At 43.2% G+C, this 26,071-nt stretch overlaps 1 protein-coding gene across 2 annotated transcripts in view; it reads right to left on the bottom strand.

The window, feature by feature from the left end:
• Positions 1-8,464, bottom strand: part of BICDL1 (BICD family like cargo adaptor 1) — a 52,562-nt gene extending 44,098 nt beyond the window's left edge. The window contains exons 1-2 of one of the 2 annotated variants that reach the window (XR_008462882.1): positions 8,086-8,446; positions 3,085-3,300 (exon numbers count right to left, since the gene is read on the bottom strand). Coding sequence is in view for 1 of the 2 variants with exons in the window: in XM_054173300.1 (XP_054029275.1) it covers positions 3,085-3,300; positions 8,086-8,430 (561 nt within the window). In the remaining variant the exon portion in view is untranslated. Of the gene's footprint in view, positions 1-3,084; positions 3,301-8,085 lie in introns of both variants that reach the window. The other variant, XM_054173300.1, reaches the window with a different exon arrangement.
• Positions 8,465-26,071: the final 17,607 nt, after the last annotated feature.

Raw genomic sequence — 26,071 nt, 5'->3', positions numbered from 1 at the left:
TGAGGATGGATGTTGGATGTTTTCAGTCCTGTGTTTTGATCTCAAGACAGAGCTCTCCAGGTCCCCTTGCTACCCTTGTGTGGGTTTGTGGGACTGTATGCTTGGTTGGTTACCATTTATGCCAGGTTTAAACAAAGAGTATGTGCTTGGGTTGGCCTTTCATCTCTGCAGAAGGCAGGGTTAAAAAAATGTCCTAAAGCTTAATTAGATGGTGAAAGAATACCACAGCAGCAGGAAAGAGGAAGGGTAGTATGAGGTAGGTGGGGGCTTGCTGTCCTGCTTTGAGGTAAAAGGGCTGAAGCCCAGGGACTCCAGAAGGAGCAAGCCCAGACCATGTGAGCTGGTAGCTCATGAGGCTGAGACTGTTATTTGACATATAGAGCTTGGTGCCAAGGGAGTACCTTCCTCAGGAGAAAGATGCTCAAGTGCTGTGAAATTGGGCCACGAGGTGCTAATTGCTCAAAAATGTAGAAATTCAGATTTAAAGAGCTAGTACCTACCAGTGTAGAATGACTCATACGAGAGCAACTTGTCTTTCCTGTCAGTGGGGTATACAGGGTTGGACAGGGCAGAGTTGAGGCTCTGAATAAGACTTTCTTTGCATTTCCCAGACTTCTTATAACCCACTCCTTCCAAACCCCCCACTGTGACAAAATGCAGGTGAAAAACACAGAACCAAAAACACTTCAAAGGTCACAGATGTGGCAACAACACTTCTTTGTAAGGTTTTTGCTCTCCTGGTGTTCAGCTCACAATCCCTGGTAAGACTCCAGCCTGTGGCAATATGGCTGCAGGCAAGCACACCATGCAGCTGTACTTGTCCCTTCTGTTTGTTGAAAGCCTAAGCAGTAACAGGAGCCAAAACTATGTGGGTGCAGGGTTTAAGCACTACTACTGCCTCAAGGATTACATGTATAACCTCTTCAGAATAAGAGACCAGACAAATAAGATTGTGATTGCACTTGTGGAGCAGCAGATGTGGAACACTAAGCACCCAGTAATCAAGTGCTAATATAATGCTGAGATTTTTAACAAGCCTCAGCTTTACATGAGTAGTGAGTCCTGGGTGAACAACAGACTGTTCCCAACCTTGTTTGGATTTGCCCAGATTCTCGTGATTCTAGGAAGACTGTTTACACTTCTGCAATATTTGAGTTACCAGCCATTTTTTTTGCCAGGTGACAAACTCAGTGAGCACTGAATCATTCCTCAGCAATCATAAGATGGCTCTATCAGTTTGCCTTGCCTGCACTGAAGAACGGCAGTTCTCCAAGCTGGGCACTGGGCTGGAGCAGGGAGGGCAGCACCAAGATGACTTTTTCCAGGATGTGGCACTATGAACTGAGTGGATGAAGACTATGTCTGGCAACAATAGTGAGCTAAGGGAACAAAGGCCATGCCTGGACATTGCATACTGGTAGATGTAACTTACTGGTTGCTTTGCACAAGGCTTAGATGAGCAGCTCCCCGAGCATCTGGGCTGTGAGAGGCTCCTGTGGCACAAGTGTCACGTGAGGATAATCCTATGTGATTTAAAGCCCAAAGCAAGCTGTCTGCTTTTCCTCTCCCATCTTCTAGGCTGATCGTTCAGTTTGTGTTTATGCTGGGACCATAGCAAATGTTACCTTTCCCAGCCAGGGATGGAAATCATGCATGCACAGAAAATCATTGAGGGTCACCAAATCTAATGAGACTCAAGTTCTTAGCCCTGGATAAGAAACCTGAAACCACACAAGATCTCTGCAAGGGCTTGGGTGGAATCTCTCATCTATGTTGTATGGGAAATATGCTCTGCCCAGAGAAGGATTTAAAGATATTCGATAGCTCTTCTTCAACACTCGTGAGATACTGCTTTAGCAGTATTCTGGAGTTAAGGAAGCTGTTTGGTGGTTGGTTTTTTTCCCCTCTTTTTCTTTTTAAGTCAGTTTAAAAAGAAATCCACATTTTAAGTGGCTTTTTTTTAGTGTTTGACAAGAATATCTATAGCAGAACAAGCAATGATTTCTTTAGGTGCCAGTACTGGTATACCCAAGACCTGTTCTCGCTTCCAAAGGCACAAGAAAACTCCATACCCAGATCTAGTGAAACCAGATGAAGAAATCTGTGCACTTGGTCCATTTTAAAATCTTCTGGTGTAGTGCTGTAATCAAGATTTTGATGCTCCCATGAGCAATCACTGTCAGCCCCAGAGGCTCACCCCTGACAATCTAGTCTGAATTATGCTCTTACGGCATTAGATGATCCTTTTCAGCATGAGTCTGTGGTCTGTTATTTTGTTCTTTGCTCTTTTGGGGAAAAAGAACTAGTAAGAAGAAAATGCTTTCATCTGCTGGAGTAACTGTGCTCCCAAGCATTAAATTTATGGTTTGTACTGACTGTCCAGTGAGGGGGGGAAAAAAAACAAGGTTCTTAATTCTAGAAGACAGGTTAACTTCTGGGGAGAAGAAGACAGAAACTGTTAAGTCTTTTGCTGTCAGAAAGAAAGCCATGCTGAAAATATTCAGTCAATTAGGCTGATTTGTAGCAGCCTCACTATAAATCCTATTTTATTCAGAGACAAGTTAAGCTCTTTGCTGAAACATGCCATCTGAGGAATTTCAGTAGGTTCTCACACCATGGCAAAGTTACCTGCAGGGACACACAATCTTCAACATTATAGCCAATGCACCTCAAAATAAAGAGGCCAGCAAGAAGTCTTTCACCTCACTTTCCCAGACCAGCCTTTTCCTTGTTTGCTGCAATTGTACAGCCTATTTGTAAATGAGAAACTGAATTTCTAAATCAGTTTGGATATAAAAACAGTGGAGAGAGATATCTATGTAGTAAATGACCACACAACCCCAGAACAGAACTGTTTTGCCAGTGAAATGTAGCACTCCCTAAAGGTGTACAATTCAGTTTAAAGGCAGTGTGTTTTACAAGGACACCTGTGTAATCTTACTAGATGCTGAATCATACTTTTTTTCCTTCAATGAGCAACTTTCTTGCTCATTTGACTGAAAGGTGTTTTTTCAACAGAGCTGTGAACCTTTGTCATGACCAAGGCAGCTGGGTGCCTGCCCTAACTGTGCCATGGTGACTCACCCTGTTGAGCTGGTCCAGGAGTCTTTGGTTCTGTTCAGAGAGTTCCTGGACTGCCCGTGTCTTCTCACGGTCGGCTTCACGCAGGTGAACCTGCTGCCTCTCCAGCTCATCCTGCAGCTGCTTCACATCACTTTCCAGTTCAGACACCCTTCCTTCCCATTCTCCTTCTTTGTTTTCAAATCGCCTCCGGAGTTCATGTTTCTCTTGTTCTAGGTGCTAGAGAACAGGGGGAAGAAGAGGTTAGGAAGGATAAAAATGAATGCTGCCTCCTTTTCCTCCTCTATTTTTCAGGAAGGCTGGATCTTTTGTTCAGGAAATAGAATGGCAGTAGAGCATGACAGTGCCACGGAGGTGCCAATCCCATGTCAAGGCAGGTCACTGGCACTAAACTTGCTTTCCATTTTCAGCAATTGGCCTGTCCTTAGCCTCTGGAGATCAGCACATTGAATTTTTACTGAAACAACTGCCAAAAGAGTGAAGCAGGCTGCATGTCAATAGGTGGAATATATAGGTCAGGCAGGCCAATTGATTGAGCAGAGCCTAGCTTAACTCCACAGCAGTACTTCTGTGGGCAGTGGCATAATTCTTCTAAAAATTGCCTTTAGAATCAAAACTACACAAACTGTGTCCTTACTGCTGATGAGGAATCTAGATGAGGCATCTTTCTTGTCATATGGGTCTTATGAACAACAGTTGAGTCATCTATCCAATTTGCTCCTTCTATTCCTGACCTAATTAGTTGTCTGGTAGTTTGATAGTGCACAGTAACTCTATTGTGTGATGTAGTTGGCTCTGGAATGGCAATGGATGCAATAAAGTATTTTCTGTAGACATTATACATGTGCACATTCTGGGTTGCTGGGTTTTAGACCACTCTCAGTTCTGGACTCTGCTTTTCTTAGGACCAACTGGAAAAATAAGGGACAGCATGAATCTAGTGGAACTTTTGCATGATTTACAGGCTCAGACAAATAAGGGCTTGCCTGAAACAGAGCTGCAAATCAGGTCAACACAGATCTATGGTGTGCCCATTCAAAAGAAACTCGACTCTGAGCTTGAATTTCCCCTGATAACTGAAGCCATGTGGATACTTGCAGAACAGCCATAGACTGAGGACATGGGTATGTCCCAAGATTAGCAGGGAAACCTGGAGAGCAGGAGCACCCTCTTTATTCTGTCCACCAGAATAACCTACTGCTACTCTTTGTTGAATTCACCAGCCTTTTAGGAATGTCTTAGCAAAGAACAGAAACCAACTGGGCCCAGCACTGGTAGCACTTGCCTATTTTCCCAGGGTTTCATCCCCCAGCGAGCAATCCCCATGGCACCATAGGAGGAGAAAATCAACCTACTAGGAGGAAAAGAAAATTGCACTGCATTTATGTGAAGTGTCTTTTTTATTGCTTTTTCAGAAACACAGGCTGTGAGGTGGCTGTTTCCCCTGGGTCCCTGCTGCCAATGACACACAGCCTCCCTTGCAGAGTCTCTGCCACCTTGCCGAGCAGGTCTGAATGTCAGAGCACTTCTCCAGCAGCCCTCTGGCCTGCCTTATCACCAGCCTCCCACCCCTTGCTCTGCAGAAGATGCACAGTTTCTCTTCCTCAATCTTATCTGCAAATTCTTTCCTGTGCTCCTTTCAGTGTAGTATAGCAGCACTGTGCTTGTGTCCTTCCAACTCCTACAAATTCAGGACTTTCTGGAAAACTCTCAAATGTGGAGGAAGGCTGACTTAAAAACAGTGGCCAAAAGCAAAAGTATTTCCCGGTGTTTTAGATGGTGAGCACTCCTTGCAAATAAGAGCTAAGTATTACCAACATTAGTGCAATAGGTAAGCATGAGATCCCAGCACCAGGCCCCTGACAACCACTGCACAGAAATAATTTGTAGACCAAGTGTGGCTGGAGCAGGCACAATTTCACTTTTAACAGCACACTGAAAAAAATGTCTTTTATAGCTCTCTCTCCTTCACTGCTAGGCAACGTTTGGAAAGATCCAGGGCCTTCTCTAAATGGAAGATTGAAACTTCAGCATGCTGAGAAGCAGCACTGCAGCTGAAGTTTCCCAGACATACTCAAATGTGATTTAGAGGCCACCAAATAAGATTTGTCAATAATTTTAAAACCACTTTAGTTCTTTACTGCCAAAGAAAAACTACACTACAAAGAGCTCAAATAAATGGCCATCACACAAGTTGGAGTTGGAAGGCAGCATAAAATATCAGGTTTATCCTGTTGGGATGGAGAAACCAGAACAGTGCAGTGGGGCACTGAGAGGCTGTTGCAAAGAGGGAAGATAAACCAGGCAGGACATGCTGACCAATTTTTCCTGCTTCTTCCTCTTCCATCACCTTTCTCCCCTTGCCTGCCCTCACCCCAGCACCTGCACAGCTGCAGACCTGGACAGGGCTTTTTTTGCATGTAGTGAAGACAGGCTCCCTAGAGAGGTTATGAAGTCTGCTTCTCTAGAGACTTTCAAGACCTGTCTGGATATGTTCCTGTGTGACCTACGCTAGGCTATACAGTCCTGTTCTGGCAGAGGGTTGGACTCAATGATCTCCAGAGGTCCCTTCCAACCCCTAACATCCTGTGATCCTGTGACAGGGCAAACTGCTGCCCTCAGAAGAGAGCTTTTGGTTTTCTGAGTGTCTCTCTGTCCACCAGCTGCTTACTGATTTTTACATAGAACTGCTTCCTAGATGATGTTTTCTTCTGAAAACAGCTGATCTTCAACTTAGCTGAACTGGGCTGGTCCTCATTTAGAGGTAAGAGCAAGGGGGAATTTCTCAGCTGATAAAGAGGGTTTATACTGCAAAATGCTTGGATATAGCAAGCTTTTCCATGTCAGAAGACTGGAGCTATTACCTGTTTTAAACCTTTACAGGGGATAATACAGGCTAGGACTGCATATCAGCTCCATGATTAGAAATGAATTTGAACTGAGGCTGTAAAGTGAAAGAGTTGCCAGAGTAGGTGTATGGCACAATTGCTGTACTTCAGTAATGAAACCAAAATCCTAGAATATATTTAGTCTTGAGGCAAAGCACCTGAGAAGCAGCCCAGCACCCTGGCTGCTGAGAAATGGAGAGGCTTCACTGGGCTCTTGTAACCAGCTTTGAACTGTTGTATGGGAGAAAAATCTTGTCTCCTAAATGTTATTTTAACATCACTGTATTAGATGCAATTCTCATCACGGTTCTCATCTGAGACTGCTTATGGTCATTGTCAGCAAGTTCTCAGTATAGGGTTGGAGGCAACAGATGAGGGTCCTTCCTCCCTGCTCCTCAAACTGAAAAGCTTATTGTAAAATTTTGTTCACTTCAGTGGCAATAAAGGGTGGCCAGCATTTAATCTGCAGAGGCCTGGATTATCAGGCCGTGCTGTAGGAGATTAATGTTCAAATTTGATTTTTGGGTGTGTGTGTGAAGTAGCACTGTCTTAAATCTGCTAAATGTAGTGGAAAATACCTGACCCTTAAGCAGATAAATCTAGCTCCTATTGGATGGGTAGCCTGAAGAACGATAAACTGTCGTTCAACTGGAAAGTCAGAGCAGTAATAATGGGATGGAAAGATGTAAACAACTGGTTGTGTTTGCCATCCCCTCATTCAGCTTCTGAGTGGGCCCATGAGAGCAGAGGTAAACATTTGGGATGTTATTTTAAATGCTATGAAGCCATGTTTTCCCCCTCATTACATTCTGTGAACAGTGAGTAGTATTTGTGACTCTCAAACTCCCCAACAGGCAGCTCAGCCAGTAACTAAACTAGTGCATTTTTCCTTTAAGGGCAGGAAAGATTCTACTCCAACTCATTGGGAAAATCACGTCAGCACATCACCACATACGTCTGTTCTCGCTTAAAGATCAACCTGAAAACGTTCAGTCAGGCAAGTTTTAATACTCTGAAATTCTAACCTGCTACATAGTGCCCCTAAACAACAGTATGAGTGAATGTCACCTTCACTATTGTTTCTATTAGAATAGTACATGCAGAGAGATTTCCCTGCTAAGAGGAAGGGATCAGCTCTGGTAAAGTGAGGGATTTTGTCAGGAGAACAAAGGCCATACAATAATTTCACAAATCCCCTTCAATCTGAAAAATGTAAATCTGTGAGGAAGGAACACAGGAATATGCAGGACTGTGCAGAAAGAACTGGTCTGGGGCTGTGACTTGAAATGTAAGTGTTAATCCAGCACTGTTCAAAATCTGTCCAGAAAGGTGAGAAAGGCTTTTCCTCAGCCTTCTAAGCAGTATCACTTGCTGGGAGAATTAACATTCCAAGAGTGGGGGTAATAGTGGCTTTCTTACATAGTCCTCCAGGAGAGCTGCTCCCAAAGAAGCTGCCTGCACAAGTCTTTTTCTTTGTAATAGCTCTGTTTCATCCTTAAAAATCAATAAATAGCTCAATCCACTGAGTTTCTGGCACACGGCTCTCCCCAGATACCTGTAGGCATTTTCCAGAGCAACCACCTAACAGTCGTATCATTAGGGCTTATCTCCGGCCATGCCTAATGCCTTAGCTGCAGCAGCTTAAGCATAAGCACTACATATGCTCTGTAGCTCGGTACCTCCTGTATAAATTTAACTTCCGAGACATTTCCGTGACGAGATGAGCCGAGCACAGCGCCCGTCTGCTCGCCCAGGTGCTACCTGGGTCCTGGGGCAAAACGGCAGCCATAGGACCCTCTGAAAGCGATGTGCTGCCGCCCGTCCCCAGGCCAGTACACCGGCTCGCAGCCGGGGAGGAGAAAGCACAGCAGATTTGCCTCCCCCAGGCCTAAGAGGGTTTTCTTAGACCCTTTCTTCCGTATCACGGCCAGAGGGAGTTCCGTGCGCTGCCCGGCAGGCCCCGTGCCTGCTTGCCTTTCCCCGGATTTGTCGGGGAAGGGACTGCCTCCCGCGGGGAGAGACCGCGGGTCCCCCGGGGGCCGCGGCCCCGGAGCAGGGGCCCTTGCGGACGGCTCCGAGCCGGGGGAAGGAGATAGCAGAACAGCGGGGGCCTCACCTCCAGTTTGTCGGTGAGCTCCTTGTGCATCCTCTCATACTGGCGGCTCATGTCCTGGTTGCGCTCCAGCAGCGCCTTGCCCAGCCGCGCCGCCAGCACCAGGTCCTTCTCCTTCTGCCGGATCAGTGAGAGCAGCTCGGGGTCGCGGACAGCGGCGGCGGGCGGCGGCTCCGGAGGTTCCCCGGCGGCGGCCAGCAGCGCCAACTCCTCCTCCAGGGCCAGCTCCAGGGCGGCGGCCGCGGCGGCCCCGGCGGCGGCGGCGGCGGGCGGCTCCATGCCGCCGGCGCTGTCCGCCTCCGCCGGTGCTGACCCGGCGGCGGGCAGGCGCAGGCACGGCGCCGACATGGCCCTGCGCGCCGCCGCCGCCGCTCCGCTGCGCCCCCCGCGCTCGGCCCGCGGCTGCGGCTGCTGGGCGGGGAGCGCCACCGCCCCCGGCCCCCGCCCCCCGGCGTCGGGCCCCGCCGGCGGCAGCGCCCGCGCACCGCGTTCATCCCCGCAGGGCCGGGGCCGCCGGGAGCGCGGCCGCGGGGGACGCGGTGGGTTTGTGTCGCGGGGTTTGTGCTTCTCCACTGTGCACGGGTCCAGCGGGAAGCGCCTGCTGCGGTCAGGTCTCACCGTCTCTGCTGCAGGCCCAGGCCAAGAATCGCCCCAACCCCTGGGGTGTCCTGAAAAGCCCAAGGAGGGAGCTTAGTAACCACAACGGGGCACAGCACTTTCGGCCCGCTTGTTGCCTGCTCCTCCAGATCTCTAGCTGAGCTCTTTTGGTTATGCGAGCAGCTCTCAGGATCTTTCTGCTCAATAGTTCATCCCTGGAGAGATGACTACAGCTTCCAACAGCCACTGGGGCTTGCTTTCAATTTCAGACTGTTTAGGATGTTCCCGGATAAAATGTATCTTAAAAGCAGCCTTAGTGGTTGTTGGGAGTTGTAGTCAATTCTACTGATAGCACTTTTCTCTCTTGGAGGAAACTGTTGGAGGTAGGCGGCTGGATTTTCAGTTTTGAATTTGATAGCTTTTTCCTCCCTTAGATCTCAGCAACTGTTTCCTTCTTGCCACTGGAGGCAGGCTGAGGCAGATTAAGCTGGGTTAAAATTATATATTGTCACATTTACTAAGACTATGTTTCCTCAGAGTATGCTTTAATTTCAAGTGAGTCTTTAATAATGATTGAACAAAAACATTTTTAAGGAAATATGTGCTTTTGACTTCCACATTCTGCAGACAGAAATTATGAATTTTACAGCTTTTTCTTTAGACCCTTCTGCCATGGGGCTTGCTTTCCTTCCTCCCTCACAAGACTCACTTAGCTCATGTCTACCTGTATACAACTTCCCCAACACATCTATCCAAGGATGTTTTTGGCTGGACAGTGGGTGGCTGATGCAGTTCTCTATCAGGGCTGGCTCCTGCCTTTCACTAGACTCAGGGCTCTGGAGAACTGATGATTATTCGTAACAGTTGCAGCATCGGTTGTGGGAATGCAAACTTCCCTCTGGCCATCTGTCTCTGGGATGTAACCTTTTGTGGGGATACACCCCACCAGCCCAGCTAGCATAACCTGACAATACTTGGCTCTTTTCCTGGCAGTGTCAGTTAATGCTCTCCAAGGTCCAGGCCTAGCACCCCATGCCATGTCGCCTGCCAGCACCTGTTCTACAATGGTAACTGTTAGCTATTAGGGCTGTGATTTCTTTTTCGTTTGTGACACCTTCTTTATCTCATGGCAATTCCCCTAGGCACTGCTTTTGTTGGACCTTTTGTCCTTGCAATCAACTGACACATACTGTTGCTTGGAAAGCAGGACTCGCCACAAGGTGAGATTATTTGAGCAGTACTGACCCTTTTAAACGAATCCCCCGCCCTGATGCAGGACCTGTGTTTCTACAGATTCGATCATGGCTGTTTAAACACAGGAGGGCGTTTAATATTTAAACTGATTGTGAGCACCTTCTGCTGGAAGTGCCTACTACAGCAAACCAAGCCTTCTGGTGCGATTAATGAAATCCATTGTGGCATTCATTTTCATCTCTAATGCTTCTTTCAGTGTATAAAATAAAAATAGATTATACTGAGATGGTTTTAATCCCCCAGACAAAGCCTAAAACAAAACCCATAGCTGCAGCTGTTAGGATAGGGATGGAAAAACCCCTGCTTCTTGAATGGAGAGAAAAAGCACATCAAAATCAGGGCTGTGTTGTAGATGTGCCACCATCTCTTTCAGGCATCTGTATGAGCTTAATGCTCATTTGGAGCCTACTGACTCCAAAACGTAACAGTGTTATCCAGAGCAACCTTGGATTAAAGCTTTGTTCACAGCATGGCCTGGTGTTAACTTTCACTTCAAAACCAATTCATTGTCCTGTGAATTTAATTACTGATTTGACTTTATAGAAATATATTTGGTAATTGCTTTTTAAAAACTCCTTTGTATGTTACTTTACCAGTATTTTATCTTGGATGTGTTATCTCAGGAAAATATCTGTGGAAAACTATTCATACAACAGCTCAGGTTCCTTAGTTATATGGTGGTGTTACATATAAGGATCCTAAAATGTATTTCAGCTGAGAGCTGGGACAGTTGCTGTCCATAGATGGACATCAGACTACTGTGTCTGCTCTTTTTTTTCCCTAGTTAGGCTTGGTTATGTTCTCTGGAGAACCTCAGCCTAGGAAAAAAAAAAAGGAGTTGTTAAGTGAAATGAGTCAAACATGAGGGATTTTATTTAACTGCACTGCTTAAGTCCAAATAACTCAGGTCCAAAGAACTGCAAACAATGGGCAGTTCTTGTGGAGATTTAGGTCAGGCATTTCAGGAGCTGAGGATCTTGCAGCACAGAAGGTTCCTGTGTGTATAGCACAAATCATCCTTCAACATGGAGATCGCTACAGGGGTAACCCTTTCTGATAATGCCAAAGGGCAGACTGATTCAAGCACACTGAAAACCAAGAGCAAATGACTGATGCAAGGGCCATCATCACATAACACAAAAATGTCACCTTGTCCAGGACATATGAAAACCTTCTCTGTGGTATTAGGAAACAGGTGAAAACAAAGCATTGGTATAAGAGAGTGGTGTAGGATTGCCTGTAAGAGGAGCAATCATACTTTTCTTGTTCAGGTGACAAACCTACAGGGCTGTAAAAGAAAAGCAAATAACAAAGTTCTGTCTTGTATGGGGGAAAAGGACAGCACTGACTTTGTCACTAAGTATTTTTCCCTTCTTGCCTTTTCCCAGCCATAGATTACCCATGGGGTATAGTTGGGGAACTGAACTGGAAGAGCTGTTTAGGGTGATCTGCCAGTGCAACTCACTCTGCTAAAAAGGTTCCTAAAGGAGCATCTGAGGTAGGCAATCCAGCTAAGCTATGGATATGGCTATGTGTGCTGTCCTCAGAGGTCAAGGAGAGATGAATTCCACGCTGTGCAGGCTCCCTGAGCCTGGTGCGAAGTATATAATTAAAATCAATGCTTTGAAAAGAGTTTTCTGCTTTCTGGGGATTTCACTTGGTGGGTCTCTTCAGAAAGAAAGTGTGGCAGAGGGTCTGGACCTGTGGTGGTTACAAGAGCAAATACTGGAGTTTGTAGTACTGTACAAGTTAAGCAGGACAAAACATTTTCTGCACATCAGAAAAGCTGCAAATCCAATAAATGTCCAAGTGCTTCAATCAATAGTTTCACCTCAGCTGTGAGGGCAGCACTCAGATAACAAGCACTGCAAGGGATCATCCTTTTTTTTTATTTACAATAAGGGGGGAAAAATATGAGTTGTGGGAAGGCCACAGCCAGACCTGTATAAGTAGATTATTGTCCTGTGCTTTTAAGATGACTGTGGTGAGAGAGGAATTCCCATCAGCATTCTTAATCTTCCTGTCAGTAGGCTGACAGTCTTCCAGGAGAGGCAGCACAAGCTATCAGGTTTCTTTTGCTATCCTCTCTCCCTCTCTCCTCTTTTTGAATGATTAATTGCTTTATTTTTCTCTTTGCTTTACTGCACTTTATTTCTGACAAATGTTGTAGTTACTCTGGTTGTTTGTGTACCTCTGTGCTGAGGTGATGCCCCAGCCTCCTGCTGCTGCAAGATGGGCAGCAAGACGTGCAGGCAGACTAAGAGAATTTGCTCAGAGTCACCCAAATGAATAATTAAAGGAAATACGTGCCTTGCTTGTGAAGCAGGTCAGACTCATGTGTGACCTTTTTTTCCCCTCTTTGCTTCTGTTAACATCCAAAGCTGTTGGGTATGTGTGTGCCTAGGTTTTCCCTGGTGGAGTGGAAATGCAAGATGGGAAAGTATATTTGCACATATTGGTAAGGAAGAAGAGAACAGAAATTTCTGGTTTAACAGAAGGAAAAGAAAGCTGTTATGAGTGTTAGCTGAGCAACATGTAGTACAATAAAAGACCATCCCAATTCTTCCCAAGGCTCAAGACCCCCACACCTTTTCCAGCAAGTTTGGTGTTTCCCAAGGTTATCAACATGACGTCAGAGCAGAAAAAACACTCATCCACCAAGGTGACTCAAAACACTGAAGTCGTGAAAAATCCCTTCACTGCTAAGGGTGTAAAGCATGGCTTGGGTGACTCAGCACTGCCTAAGGACAGAGCCAACACCATGATGTGCTCTCCCTGCTGTCTGCCTGTAAGGAACAAAGGATGCAAAGGGAAAAGAATAGGGTAATAGTTTTGACTTGTTATATGGCACATCTGAGCATCATGCTGAGGCATCTATGATTGTGAGATGTAAATATTGTGTATTATAGCTTTTTGTCACTTTGAGGTGTGAAGTTTGGAAGCATGTCGTAACAGTCTCTCCAGGGCTAAGCTGACAGTGCTGGGAACAAGCAGGACTACTCTGGAGCTAGTGGAGTTGCATGGACAATATTTCAGGCCAGTCTGCTTTGTTTGGGGTACCACACCAGCAATTTGACTTCATTTCACAGTATGATATACACACTACTTTGCACCTAGGGCTTCTTCTTCACTTATCATGTTCCAAGTAGACTCTGGACACAGACAGGGCCCAAGCTGCTGCCTTCTTACTGGGACAATCCTCCAACAGCCCAGGAGGCATCCCATCTTCACATGCTCTTGTGCTAGCTGCAGAAATTGCCATCAACTGCCTTCAGCATTGATACAGACAGAGGCCCCTTAGAACAGCTGGTGTCTCACCTCTCATTGCTTCAAGATTTCTCAGCTGGGGAAGTTGCAAAGAAACAAAAAGTCTGCTGGTGACATGGTAAGCACAGCAAGTCTAGAGCAGGCCTGGGAAGAGGCTATGCAGAGATGTGTTGGGCCTGAGCACTTCTGCAGGCCAAAGGAGGAGTAAAGATGTAATGTTTTCATGGGTAGATGTAGATACACATCTAGACTAGGGCTGTTCTTTTGGTTTGTTTTTGGTTTTTTTTTTAATGAAGGTGTTTTTAGCAGTGGTTGTAAGTTACTCCCTCTGGGATCTTACAACATGACAATGTTTGACAAAACTTCATGGAACAAACACTCCTATTGAAAAAGAAAAAGCAGCCTGTGCCTTTGCTCATGTGAAGACACAAGCTGAGTTGTTCTCTCTTGTATTTTATAGGAAAACATTACTGTCATGGTGTTGACCATGTTGTTCTGCAACCATTAAATGATTGGACATGGTGCTTTTTTGTGGGGAAAAATATTTTTCCACTGTCACCTTGCTCTGCTTCTTATGGGTATGCTGTGATTTGTAATAACTCAGGTTAGAAACAATGGTCTTTGATCCAGTACTATTGGATTATAATTGGGTGTGTTGACCTGAAGCAATTTTGGTATAATGCAGCCTCCTTCACTCATTGTTGTGGTCAATTATTCCATGATAATGGCAACTCTGCCAGGTATTTTTGCTTCATTGAGCAATTATGTTGTTATGGAAACTGATAGTCTATAAATTATCTGAAGAGAGGCCTAATTCACTTCTTGGGAACAAGAAGTTTTAAAGTAAAAAGTATAGGATCACAGTTTTAAATTTAATTAAATATTTAGTTGTGTCATTACTAATCCTTAGGTTCTATTAGCTGTTTGATGCAAATACCCACACCTTGGCAGCTGTGCAGGATCTGGTCAGAAGGTGTGGACATGCACAACTGAGGATGAGTTTGCTGCTGCCTGTGTATAGGTGACCCCTATGCCAGCCTTGCTGGATTTGAAGAACATGTCTGTCCCACCTGCAGGGCTCATGAGCCTTGCCCTGGCCGTGCTGTGGCCAGTGCTGCACATGGCAGGAAGGTTATGTCCTTTTGTGTTTGAAATCAAGATTTATAAGGGACTGGACACTATGAGAGATTGATAATCTGATACAAGAACTTCTTGCTCCTGTTCAATCATTTAAACATTTCAGAGAGGCTGTGTGCACAACAGTTTCCTACCCATCTAAATTCTTGCCTTAAGATAAAGGAATTCACATGTTTAAAGGGGTTTTGTGTTGGAGTATTTTGTTCAGAGAAAACCTAGCCTTTCCCCTGGTGTGAAGAGATCCCCTTATTTAGTGGGGAAAAAAAAATCACAGAGCCTGAACTATCACGTCATTAGGAGCCAGAGAGTGCTGCCCAGAGGGAGGCATCCTGGATATGTGCAGCACAGCAGCTTTCAGAAGGAGTTTCTGCAGCACCCATTGGCAGCAGCCTTTCATCCCAGAGCTGTTTCTTCAGTGCTTTTCAAGAGCATGAACTACGATAAACACGTAGGTGGAAAACCATTGAACAGAAGTAATTTAAGTTGCTCCCAGTTAACTGAAGCTCATTCTGTATGGTTGAGGGACTTTACATTAGCATGAGTTAGTCAGTGCTATTCCCCAGCATCCTTTTGCTTTTTCAGGCTTTCAAACTACAAACAGTTCAGTTCCTAAAAGAGCATTGTCACCTTTTACATGTTCATCTTGATCCTGCAGTTAAATGCCTGAGCCTTTGGCTACCTGGATGCAGAGGCCAGGCAGGGGCAGGCAGAGTTAGATGTCTATCAGTGTGTGTTCTGGTAGCAGGATTGTGTTTGGAAATATCCTTGGTTTTCACCTTGCCCATATCAGTTCAAGCTGGACAAGTCAGGTATGACTTCTTAATATTGACTAAATACTGAATAGTACCTTATGAGAAACAGCCCTCTGGGCAACGTCTGTGAATACCACAGGACAGGGGCTCCACAGGGACATCAGCCCCTCAGGTCCCAGAAAAAGTGGCTCTCCAGGGTGGTCTGAAGCAGGAACCTCTGCTCTTGGCTCTGGAAAACGCTTGGAAATCTGTCTTTCCTCTGCCACCCTGGCCATGGGGAGCACTGCAAATAGTACAAAAAGAACTTCCAGATGATAATTTGTTTCCCTGTCTGAGCCACGGGGTTTAATTTTGGGGTTATAATCAAGCTTGCAATTAAAACACCCAGGTCTTAATCACTCCAGAAAAATGAAAACCCTGTGTCTTCTCATTCTAGTTGCTGGCTTCTACATCTCCTTATTTGTCAGTACCTTTCCACTTCACAGCATGCAGAGTTGCCAGACTGGTGTCTCATCTCCCTAGGGTCTGCTGCCCACATAACAGGTAGCACATTCAAATTCAACCCATCAGACTTTGGGCAGGTCAGCCTTGGCTGGCAGCAAAAGGGATTGTGGTTTTTGGTGGGTTTGTTTGCTTTTACAAATGTGGTTGCATACTGCTGCATGAGAACAATTTGCAATGAAATAAAACTTGTTATGAGTAAACTTCCATTTAAAGTGAAGATTTATATATCGGGGTCTTCAAGAGAAAAAGTATTGCCAAATAATAGCTAAAGCATCCTGTTGAATGATGGTGACTGGTTTCTGTTGTTTAATTACTTGCAGACTGCACTATCCTGCTGAGAAGATGACTGCAGAACTTCCTATACTAGAGCTCAGCTCTTTTTCACCTGGCAAATGTCCTTTAAGATTAAAAAGTAAATTATTTTTCCATCATTTACACTGTTAAAAACAAACAAACATTTCCTCCCATTTGGGGATTTGTATCACTAACAGAAGCACAATTTTGAAAGTTTTTTTTATTTGCCTACTTTACTGCTAGCTTAAGAACACCTCTGTAAGACCTCGTACAAAGATGTCTCAATAGCAGTCACCTGCATGCAGGTCACCTGCTTTTGGAGAGGCAGCAAACCCAGATATTTCCAAAAATTACATGCCATCTCTTCCCATACTCTCTGCTCTCCAAGGAGTCCAAAGCTCTTCACAGAAACTATAGTAAGGTAAGTCTGGGGGGGAGCACTGCCCTGTAATCACTGTCCCCCTTTCACAGAGAGATGAGGAAAAGCTAAGGCAGTAACTAGCCAACAGTCCCCAATGCCAGGTCATGCACAAATCTCATGTTGAAGTTGTGACCTACAGTCTGAACCCTTAGATCACAATTTCTCTTCAAGAGCCAAGTGACAAAGGGAAAACAAAAGAGATTCTGTTAGTATCTCTCTGTCATGACTACACTTTGGTTTTTGAGACAGGCTCCTGAGGATGAAGGAGACGTTGTAACACAGCTGAAGTCACACATGTAACTATGGTGGTATTAAAACATCTGAACAGAAGAAGAGCAAGAGAGGTCAGTGCTCCAAAGAACCTGAGATCAAAACAAAAGACACATGGAAAATATGAAAGTGATTAGTCTTTGAGGAGAAGGGGAGAGGACAAATCCATATTACAGTAATTTTACTGATAAATTTTTAAGTGGTGAGATAAATTGTGCTTGTAATGTAAGAAAGTATTTCTTTATTCATGCTTGGAGGACCCAGTTCCCAGTAGCTGTAAATATGTTAGGACAGAAAAATCAGTGTGTTTAATTGCTGTGAGGCCCTCTCATCATATCATAATGTCTTTTGAAGCAATAATTCAATGATTGATCAGAGGAGATCTAATTAACTAACTGTATTACATGGAAAAAAGAAGCATAGAGAAAGTTGTGATACTCTATCACATTCATCAGAATCTTTGCTTTGCTGCATGTGTGTGGGTGTTCTATGGAAAAGGCAAACCTTCATTCAATATATGACCTAAAAATAAACCTCAAGATTAAGAGTTTCCTTTGTCTTTCTGTCTTCCCCTTCCGATATTATTGCTTTGCCTACTTCTAGATTTTTTGGGAAATGCTTAGACCAACATGTTCAGCATTCAATTAACTGCTTACATCTAATATTCACCCACACATAATCTATATGGGGGTGCATTTCAGGTGTGAATGTTACCTTAACAGAGTATCTTCTATTCTTGCTTCCCATGTTTAAGTGCTGCTTTACAACATTCCATGCCTGCCGAGGCCAGGCAAGATCAGTCTCATCAAGAAGGACATTTATGAACCCTTAGTGCAGCCTTGATCTGAGTTCCCAGTCAGCTTGCCCCATGGGGTGTGTGAAAGCAGTGTGACCTGCAACATGGCAAATGAGAGATGTGACAAACATGAAGCCAAATATTCATTAGGACTGATGAATACTTTGACCTGTAGCTGTAAAATGATACGGAGATTGCGTGCATATTTGCTTCCTTGACAGCCTTTCATCTCAGGTGCAGGGACTGTGATAAAATTCTACAGCAATTCAGGCTTTCCAGCAGGGCTCAGTTTGGCTGACTGCCCTTTCATACCTGTCATGCTTTGGACTGTGATTCTCCTCTCTCTTGGAGATCAGGTTGTTTTCTAAAGCTTTCAGACCTTTGCCTGACAAGATCTTTTGAACCACATGAAAACAGCCCTGTTCAGTGCTGTTGGCTAGCTTATATAATTTCCCTTTATCTTTGGGTATCTGGTTTCTTTCAGAAGCACTTTACCATTAAAAGAACATTTTCATTTAAATGAATGTATATTTTTGCCTATTGAAATCATCCTCTTCTAAATTTGTCTCAGGTATGGCCTCATGTGAAGAATTTAATTCTTTTAAAATATTTTCCCTTCCTGTTTTGATTCAAAGACACTGTACAGATAGAGGAATATTAATTCCCCAAATTTACATTGAAGTGAAGAAGTTGTAGCACAGGCTAAAAGGGAGGAATCAGCTGCCTTCCAAAGCACTACTGAATATCCTCCCAAAAGAGCACAGCCAAACCACAGCCTAATCAGTCTGGCCTGGAGCTGGTAATTGGTGCTCCCTGGGTCAGCTGTGTGCTATTCAGAATCAGTGACAGGTGAGATAGATGCTGCACCAGCTTTACTCCATTTTTTAACTCCAAAAGAGTAACCTACATACAAAGAACTGAAATATTTATGGGTTTGCCCTTCAAGTGTTTTTGTTTGTTTAGTGTTTCAGAAGTTACTCTGTGGGCAAAAGAAGGTGCTTCCATATGAAATAATAGATCTGCAGAGCTCATGAAATACTGCATTACTCTTCAGAGCACACCAACATCCCTCTTCTATGCAGAAGCCACCATAGGAAATTGCTGTGGTTGTGAATGGTAAGCACAGACTGCTGTGATTTTTATTGTCTGTACATGTGTCACCCTTGGTTGCTTCCCTTTTTCTCCTGATGACTTACTAGCTCAGTAAGGTGTAGCATAACTGACCTGAAACGTTATGGCTATCTGAAATTGGAACTCATTCAGCAGCACAGTCAGTAGTTAGCCCAAGAGCCTACTCCCAGTTGATGAAGGCTTGTGGGTGAAGGGGTTATTTATGAGAATCATTTGCTCAGCTACTATAGAATAAGGTCATACAGTTGGAAAGAGAACCTGTAATAAAGGAATCTACATCTCTGGAAAAGTGCTTCACTCTGACCTTCAAATAATGCTGTGTTTAAAAAGCTGGAGTTTTAGTTCTATTTATAGAAAATTAAACCAAGGGTCCCCTGTGCTAGCACATGCCCTGAAAATGCTCTTCCAGCCTTTTGTGTCTAGTATTTTAGCTTGCTTCTTTTTAACTTTGTCTGGCTTTCTGCTACGGTTAATTGTGTCCTTTAGTTGTCAGTTTGTTAAACTCCCTATATACCATTTCTTTGGAGAGTAAAAATCATTTGATGCAGCTGGAGAATGCTGGCTAGGCAAGTGATTGTATTTACAAACCAAAACATCATGTTCTATTTTTTTTTTTACAATAATTGTAAATGGAAAATGCAACTATTGTTTGTGTTCCTCTGAAATCACCTATCACTCTCTCAGACACCTGAAGATCTATTATTACCTCCATAATTTTGGTGTTCCTTTGTCTATCAGAGAAAATGTCCTTTATTGGCCTACCTCAGAAGTAGTGTCTCATCACTTGGAAATCGATTTAGGATTCTTTTAGTTCAGCAGGTCATTAGAATATCTATAGCACTCCCAGGGACACCATGTGGAAACAATAACGACCGGCAGTTATGTCTGATCAACAGTAATAGTCCAGCATCTAGGGAAAAGATCATGGCATATTTTTCTTCTGAAGCTTATCAACATTTAACAAAACTGTTTTTTTTAATATATTTTTGACCCATGACAAAACCACCAATAGTTGAGGTTTGTTTGTTTGTTTGTTTGTTTTTTGGGGGGGATGTTGGGGGAGGGCTGGCAGTGAGGGGAAAAGAGACGAAGGTGAAAAGACAGGCAGCTGCAAGGACTTGCAGCAGATTTTGATTCTTTATTTTGTTTGACCTGATTTAACAAGCTTCCTCTGTTGAAATATCATAGTCTATGTTGGGAATTATGTCAGGAAGCACAATATGTGCAGTGTGGGTGAGTGAGCTTGCATAAACTGTCAATAAAGATCAATTATAGGAATTATTGAATTACACATTAGATAAAAAGCAGATGACTTCTTTTGCATGCAAGTGTGGTATTAACTATTTTGGTCTAGATTAAAATACAGCCATATAGGCAGTGAAAATCTGTCACTAAGCGTCACAAGCTGCTCAGGCTTATTGATTATTTTCTTCTTTACGATTGAAGTCCTGCAGTCTTGTGGTTTTGGCACAAAGCACAGTGCAGATGAAGCAAGAGAGCATCAATCTACTAGCAACATACAATTTATAAGCAGCTTGTGCAGAAATTGCCCCTTACAAAAGCACTTGCCATTTTCTGATGTATTGGTACTCTGTGCTGTGGAAGCTATGTGTCCTGCTGCTCATCCCACAGCTGGACAACTGGAGACAGGGTGGTGAGGACAGGCTTGTACCTGCACCTTCATAATTTTAAAAATACCTTGTATCAGCTCTTTTTTTGGATGCTGAGATGACATTTTTGCCCCAAGAGGTTACATATAATGTGGGATGCCTCATTCTAACATAGTTATCCTTTAGCAGACTCTACACAGCTGTTGAACACCGCTGCCAGCATTGCCTGTCTGTGCTTGGTTGGTGCTGAAGAATCACAGCTTGATAAAACAGAAAAACAGTAGGATTTTGAGAGCCCAGTTCAAGAAAGAAACAGCTCTTCTTAGTCACAGGAATTAGATGATCTTTTAATGTTGGCATACTGAGAGCTATCACAATGAAACCTGGGAGAATATAGAGAAGACAGAGATGCAACAAGCTGTGGAGACTGTGTGCAAATAACTTTTTTATTTCAGCATCCTGTATTCTACGAAGTGAAGTATTTCCTAGTATCTGTTCTTGGTGGATTGAGACGATGCAGAACCCAGCTAGGCTTCTCCACTGCTTTTACTGCTGTCTTCTGGAGGATTTTAAATGATAGCTGGTGTTCTGCTTTAGAAACATTATTAGCAAATAGCAAGTACTTAACTTTTTCCATTATGATGTTGGGTGTTAGGCTCTTTCTGATAATTGCTTGATATGAAAAGCTTTCTGCCTTATGTTTAAAAGGTTTAAGAATGGCAATACCTACTATACCCCAACAAGTCTGCACCTCTCCCTTTGTTTCCAAGACAGTAATTGTTGTTATCTCTTTTCATCCACTGGCACACTTCCTAAGTGCTGCACCTGATCCGTTTCAGAGGATCAGTGCACAAGACTGCTGAAGAAAGCTGGATAGCTGAGTGATGGGAAGAACAGAAAGTAGAACATACTCTACCAGAGTACTTATGTAATTCATTCAATTATAGAAGAATTCAAAACAGTAGCATAAGCCCACTTATTATTAAAAAAGTGATTTTAAAAACCCCTACAACTTTTAAGTCCATTTGCAGTACTCTAAAAACCACAGGGGGGAATAAAAGAAAAGTGTTTTTAAGCCTCCATTTCAGGAGAAGGTCATTCCACAGACACTTCTGAATGGAGCTTCTGTTCCTCTTTCAAGTATTTCAGCATCCAGCCTTTGGCTAAAAATGGCTAAATGTAATTCCTTGGCAGACCAGGAACACTGCATCATTGCAACAACCTCCCACCATGATTTTTCCTTCTTTTTTTTTTGCAATTGAGCAAGAATATAGATGGTTTGTAGCCTTTTCTTTCCAAAGAAGCAAAGGAATTTTAAGTGTAAGAAAACAATGTGCGTCAGGCCAATCACCATCAGGAATGGTGAACCGTGCTCCAAAAAAGAGCAATTTGACTATGCAGGGACCTCCAGAACAGCCAGAAAGTCTCATTTAATTCCTATGTGAACATGAAGTTACTTTGCTGTTTCTTAGCATTATCTCTTAATCACTTATTCATCACAATTCTTAACATGGAAACGCTGTTTAAAAATCAGAATCCCACAATAATCACTGTAAAATAGTCCTTGGCCTCCAAGCAAACAGTATGGAACTAATTCTAGAAGAATTAAATAAAGTAACATGTAGGCTGTCATTGCCAAGTTCTTCAAGACAGGAATGAGCACACCCACTCAGAGCAGGAACATCTTAAATCTGTAAAGGACCAAAATCGTGATTCCAAATTAAAAAATAGACAGGCAAACATATCGAAATTTCTTTTAGTCTTACCTGGAAGAGTCCTACATGAAAGCTGTCACTGCCTTGTCTGGTGCTTTTACTTACACTCTGAACAAAGTGCTACTGTTGTTCTTTTCTACCTTAGTCACTCTTGCCACCAATGCCTCTAAGGCTGCGGTGCACAGATCATTGTTTACTGGGATTTTTGGAATACATACATAAATAAATACCAAAAAAACCCCAAATTGTCCTTCAAGTTCAGTTAGATGAAGAAGCCCACTCTACCTCTGTGTCTTAATTCACCACAGTTAGCACAAGGTGGTGGTTTTTTATAAAAGAGCTTACATAATTTTAACAGGTGTATTTTGTTTAACCATTTTAATACCCAATTTTAATGCTTCAGTCTGACAGTATTTGTTTTACTAGACTGTAGTTAAGAGTGAGTGAGTTGACTTCGCTTTTAGAGAACAAATCTTGGAACTCTGTAATACAGTGTAGCTACATCAGCCAGCCAAGGCAGTGCGGCATGAAAGCACACCATACATCCCAAGGATTGTTTAGCCTGGAGAAGAGGAGGCTCAGGGGACACCTTATTGCTGTCTACAACTACCTGAAGGAAGGTTGTAGCCAGGTGGAGGTTGGTCTCTTCTCCCAGGCAACCAGCAACAGAACAAGAGGACACAGTCTCAAACTGTGCCAGGGGAAGTTTAGGCTTGAGGTGAGGAGGAAGTTCTTCACAGAGAAAGTTGTTAGCCATTGGAATGGGCTGTCCAGGGAGGTGGTGGAGTCACTGTCCCTGGAGGTGTTCAAAAAGGGATTAAACATGGCACTTGAAGCCATAGTTTAGTAGCTGTGAGGTCTTGGGTGACAAATTGGACTTGATGATCTTTGAGGTCTTTTCCAACCTTATTGATTCTATGACTTCTGTAGCAGAGGCAACTGGAGCAACTGCCTCAGTGTGTGGGTTTGATATGAGCAGGTTCTTCCCGACTGAATTTAGCTTTCAACTGGCATTGGACCTATTTAAAAAAAACCCACCCCAAACAAACTACCAAACATCTCTCTTTCAAAAAGGGGAATGTTTTCAACTTGAGTGGGAAACTGCTTTAGTGATGTTTTCCTCCCCAGAAGGCTGCCTGCCATTTTGTTACATGATGTAGTTTCAACATCAAACTAACCTTATTTATTCCAGAAAACTCCAAACAAGCTAGAATTGTTCTTCCCCACATCACAATGGTAAAGTGACATGTGAGTATCTTTCAATGCCACCTATCTAACTCATAAATTAATTCACATCTTACACCTTTCTGGAAGTCAGCTGAAGAGATTTATAGGTATGCATGGCTCAGCTCTGCTCTGCTCTGCATCAGTGTTGGATAGGGAGATGTCTGTCTGGCACATTTCTGTTTCTGGCTGATCTCAGGAACAGAGATCAGCTAAGAGCCTACTACTGATATTAAGGGAGAATTAATCTTTTTAGGCACTTTTCCTTGATGATGGTCAGATTTCCAGTTTCCAAATATAGTGCATGGATGGGATTGAGTCAGAAATTCATTCACCACAAATCAAGATACAGTGTTCAACAGCCCACAGGGGGTGGGGAATGCCAGGTTTCTAAATAGAATTCCAGCACATGGTAATGATGTGCTGATGACAACCAAATCAAAGCCCCAAGCAAGCAAATTATTGTTGGAGTAAACTGAAGGGTGTCCTTCCTGTGGATTTAAGGGGGGAAAAAAAAAGTCCTCCTGTGAACATCTAGAATTCATTCATCCTATGACCAAGATTAATTGTGCTCTCAAATGAATTTGGTATCTTCACTACAGAGATACCTCAGTTTATGCCTTCTTTTGGAATGTAGGTAAAGTACAATTTGATATGGCCATTTTACATGATTGCAGTATCTAAATTTCAGAGCAATTTCTAGATAATAAGCTGTGCCTGTCTCACTCTAGGTTTTATCTTCTAAAGCACAGTTCAAGATTGCTTCCCTTCCCACATGAATGAAAACATGCAGGTACTTCTTCAGCTCCGTTTAAAACAAAATAATACGTTTGTTATAGTTGCTCAGATACTTTATCAATTTAGCTTTAATTAAGTCCCTGTCACTTGTTGCTCTGCAACATATAATTCCCATTAAGTCATGACAAATTTAGTTTTCAGCTGCTCCAGGAGATGTTAATGTGAACACATCAATATTCATGTGTCTTGTCAGATCGTGAGGTTTTATAAATTGCTTTCTCTAAAACAATTTTTGCGGTATCTGGGGTGTTCCTGTGATAGCACAAAGGAAGTCTGAAGCTGAGATACATAAAAGACCATTTGAATTTTACTGCATCTGAAAGTTAACACATTATGTCTCCAGAAAGAACTGAGGTATTTGTTTTAGGATAAATTGTGGTTAAATGCTCAGTTCACACATTAAAAAAAGATTAGGAGTAGCTCAATTCAGTTACCATTTCATTTTGGTAACACCAGAAATTTTGCATGGTTATGTTCTGGCTTCCAGAGAAATTCAACACGTGGCTGTAGGAAAACATGGGTAGCCATGGAGCAGTGTGTGCTGGAATGAGGGATCCTCAGAGCTGGGGTTAGGTCTGAAGAGCATCACATCTGTTTGCATTGGTAGAAATAAATGAAGATAGGTGATGGCTTTGTATTTATGTATCTAACAGGAAGGCCCCCATGTGCATTTAAAACACTGTTTTAATGGATTTTATTTCTGTGAATGTAAGGAAGATGAAAGCAATGTGTAACACCCCTCCAGTGAACATCAGCACTTACATAACACTATTAGCATATTGCTAATATAAGCAAAAAAGGCCTTTATTATTTCAATTAAAATAACCTTGAAGAATATGATCAGATAGAGCTCTGTACCTAACATCTACTGAAGCCACATAACAGCCATTTAGGTCTTTGAAAGTCTCATTTCCTTTCTGCTTACCCTAGGCGAATGGTTGCAGAGTGGTCTTTTTTTCCAAAAAAAAAAATTCTGAGGAGGAAATTAAAATTACTGCAGAAGAAAGACAATATAATTGTTCTCCTGGTGGTTATTTCTCTTTGCCTTCGTATCTTCCTCTGCAAAGGAATTTACTTACCTCTTCCATAACGCTTATTCCTGGATGGTGCAAATACCTCCATCCCCATAGTAGCATACATGACTATTACATCTAAGGTAGGTATTTTGTGATAGTTTGGGGAAAAGGAAGTGGAAAAAAAAATGTGTCTTGAGATCTAAGGATTATTTAGGTCGCAATAAGCAATAGCGAGAACTCCTGTTAGCAAGGTTAGTGATAGTGGGTCAAGTCAGCCAAGTGGAACCCTTTATTTCGATACACAAAGTGGTAACCCAGCTATGATCAGGATTAGGGCTAGGAAAAACAAGGAAGAGCTTGGTTTGTGACAAGATCTTTTAAATATTGGTGAGTTAGAGAAAAGGACAGAGATGGTAAGGGATAATTTTGTTTTCATTTGCATACACATTAACTATGGTAAAGGCCATCCATAACATTCAAGAGAAGAAATGTTCAAGAACACAATTGATTTCTGGGCTCCATAGACTTTGGAATCCTCGAATTGCTAGGGTTGGAAGGGACCTCAAGGATCATTTAGTTCCAACCTCCCTGCCATGGGCAGGGACTCCTCACACTAGATCAGGTTGTTCAGAGCCACATCCAGCTTGTCCTTAAAAACCTCCAGGCATGGAGCTTCCACCACCTCCCTGAGCAACCTGTTCCAGTGTCTCACCTAGGAAGCCTAGGTTACAAAGTGCTACTAGTGCAAATCAAGAGATTACAATTTGAAAACAACAGAGCTGAAGATATTTCCAAGGTAGAACAAAATTTAGGAGCTTCTCGGTCATGCTTAGTTCTTAGAACTGTGATAGCACAAGGCTTTTTTGGGACAAGACCACTCTGCAACCATTCTTCCCAGGGTAAGCAGAAAGAAAATGAAACTTTAGAACACTTAAACAGCTGTTAGGTGTTTCTAGCTATATGTAAATCTCAGGAAGTTCGCATTCTGGGAGTAGTTGCCAATGTCTTGCTGCACCAAAGATGAAGATCTTTCAGGCTGCTGCTGCTGCTGTAAATTCAGACAGATGATGTTGGGGGTGAGGGTGGGTTTGGCATCTCTCTGTCCATTACAAAATCTGGCAATGCTAGTTTGGATGAGAATCTGAGTGCTACGTTCTTGGCAAAAAAATTGGCATACCTGATGCCTGATTGTTAGTTTTAAAT

Source organism: Dryobates pubescens, chromosome 25, assembly GCF_014839835.1.
Source record: "Dryobates pubescens isolate bDryPub1 chromosome 25, bDryPub1.pri, whole genome shotgun sequence".
Classification (NCBI taxonomy): domain Eukaryota; kingdom Metazoa; phylum Chordata; class Aves; order Piciformes; family Picidae; genus Dryobates; species Dryobates pubescens.
This window is presented reverse-complemented; position numbering and strand designations above follow the sequence as displayed.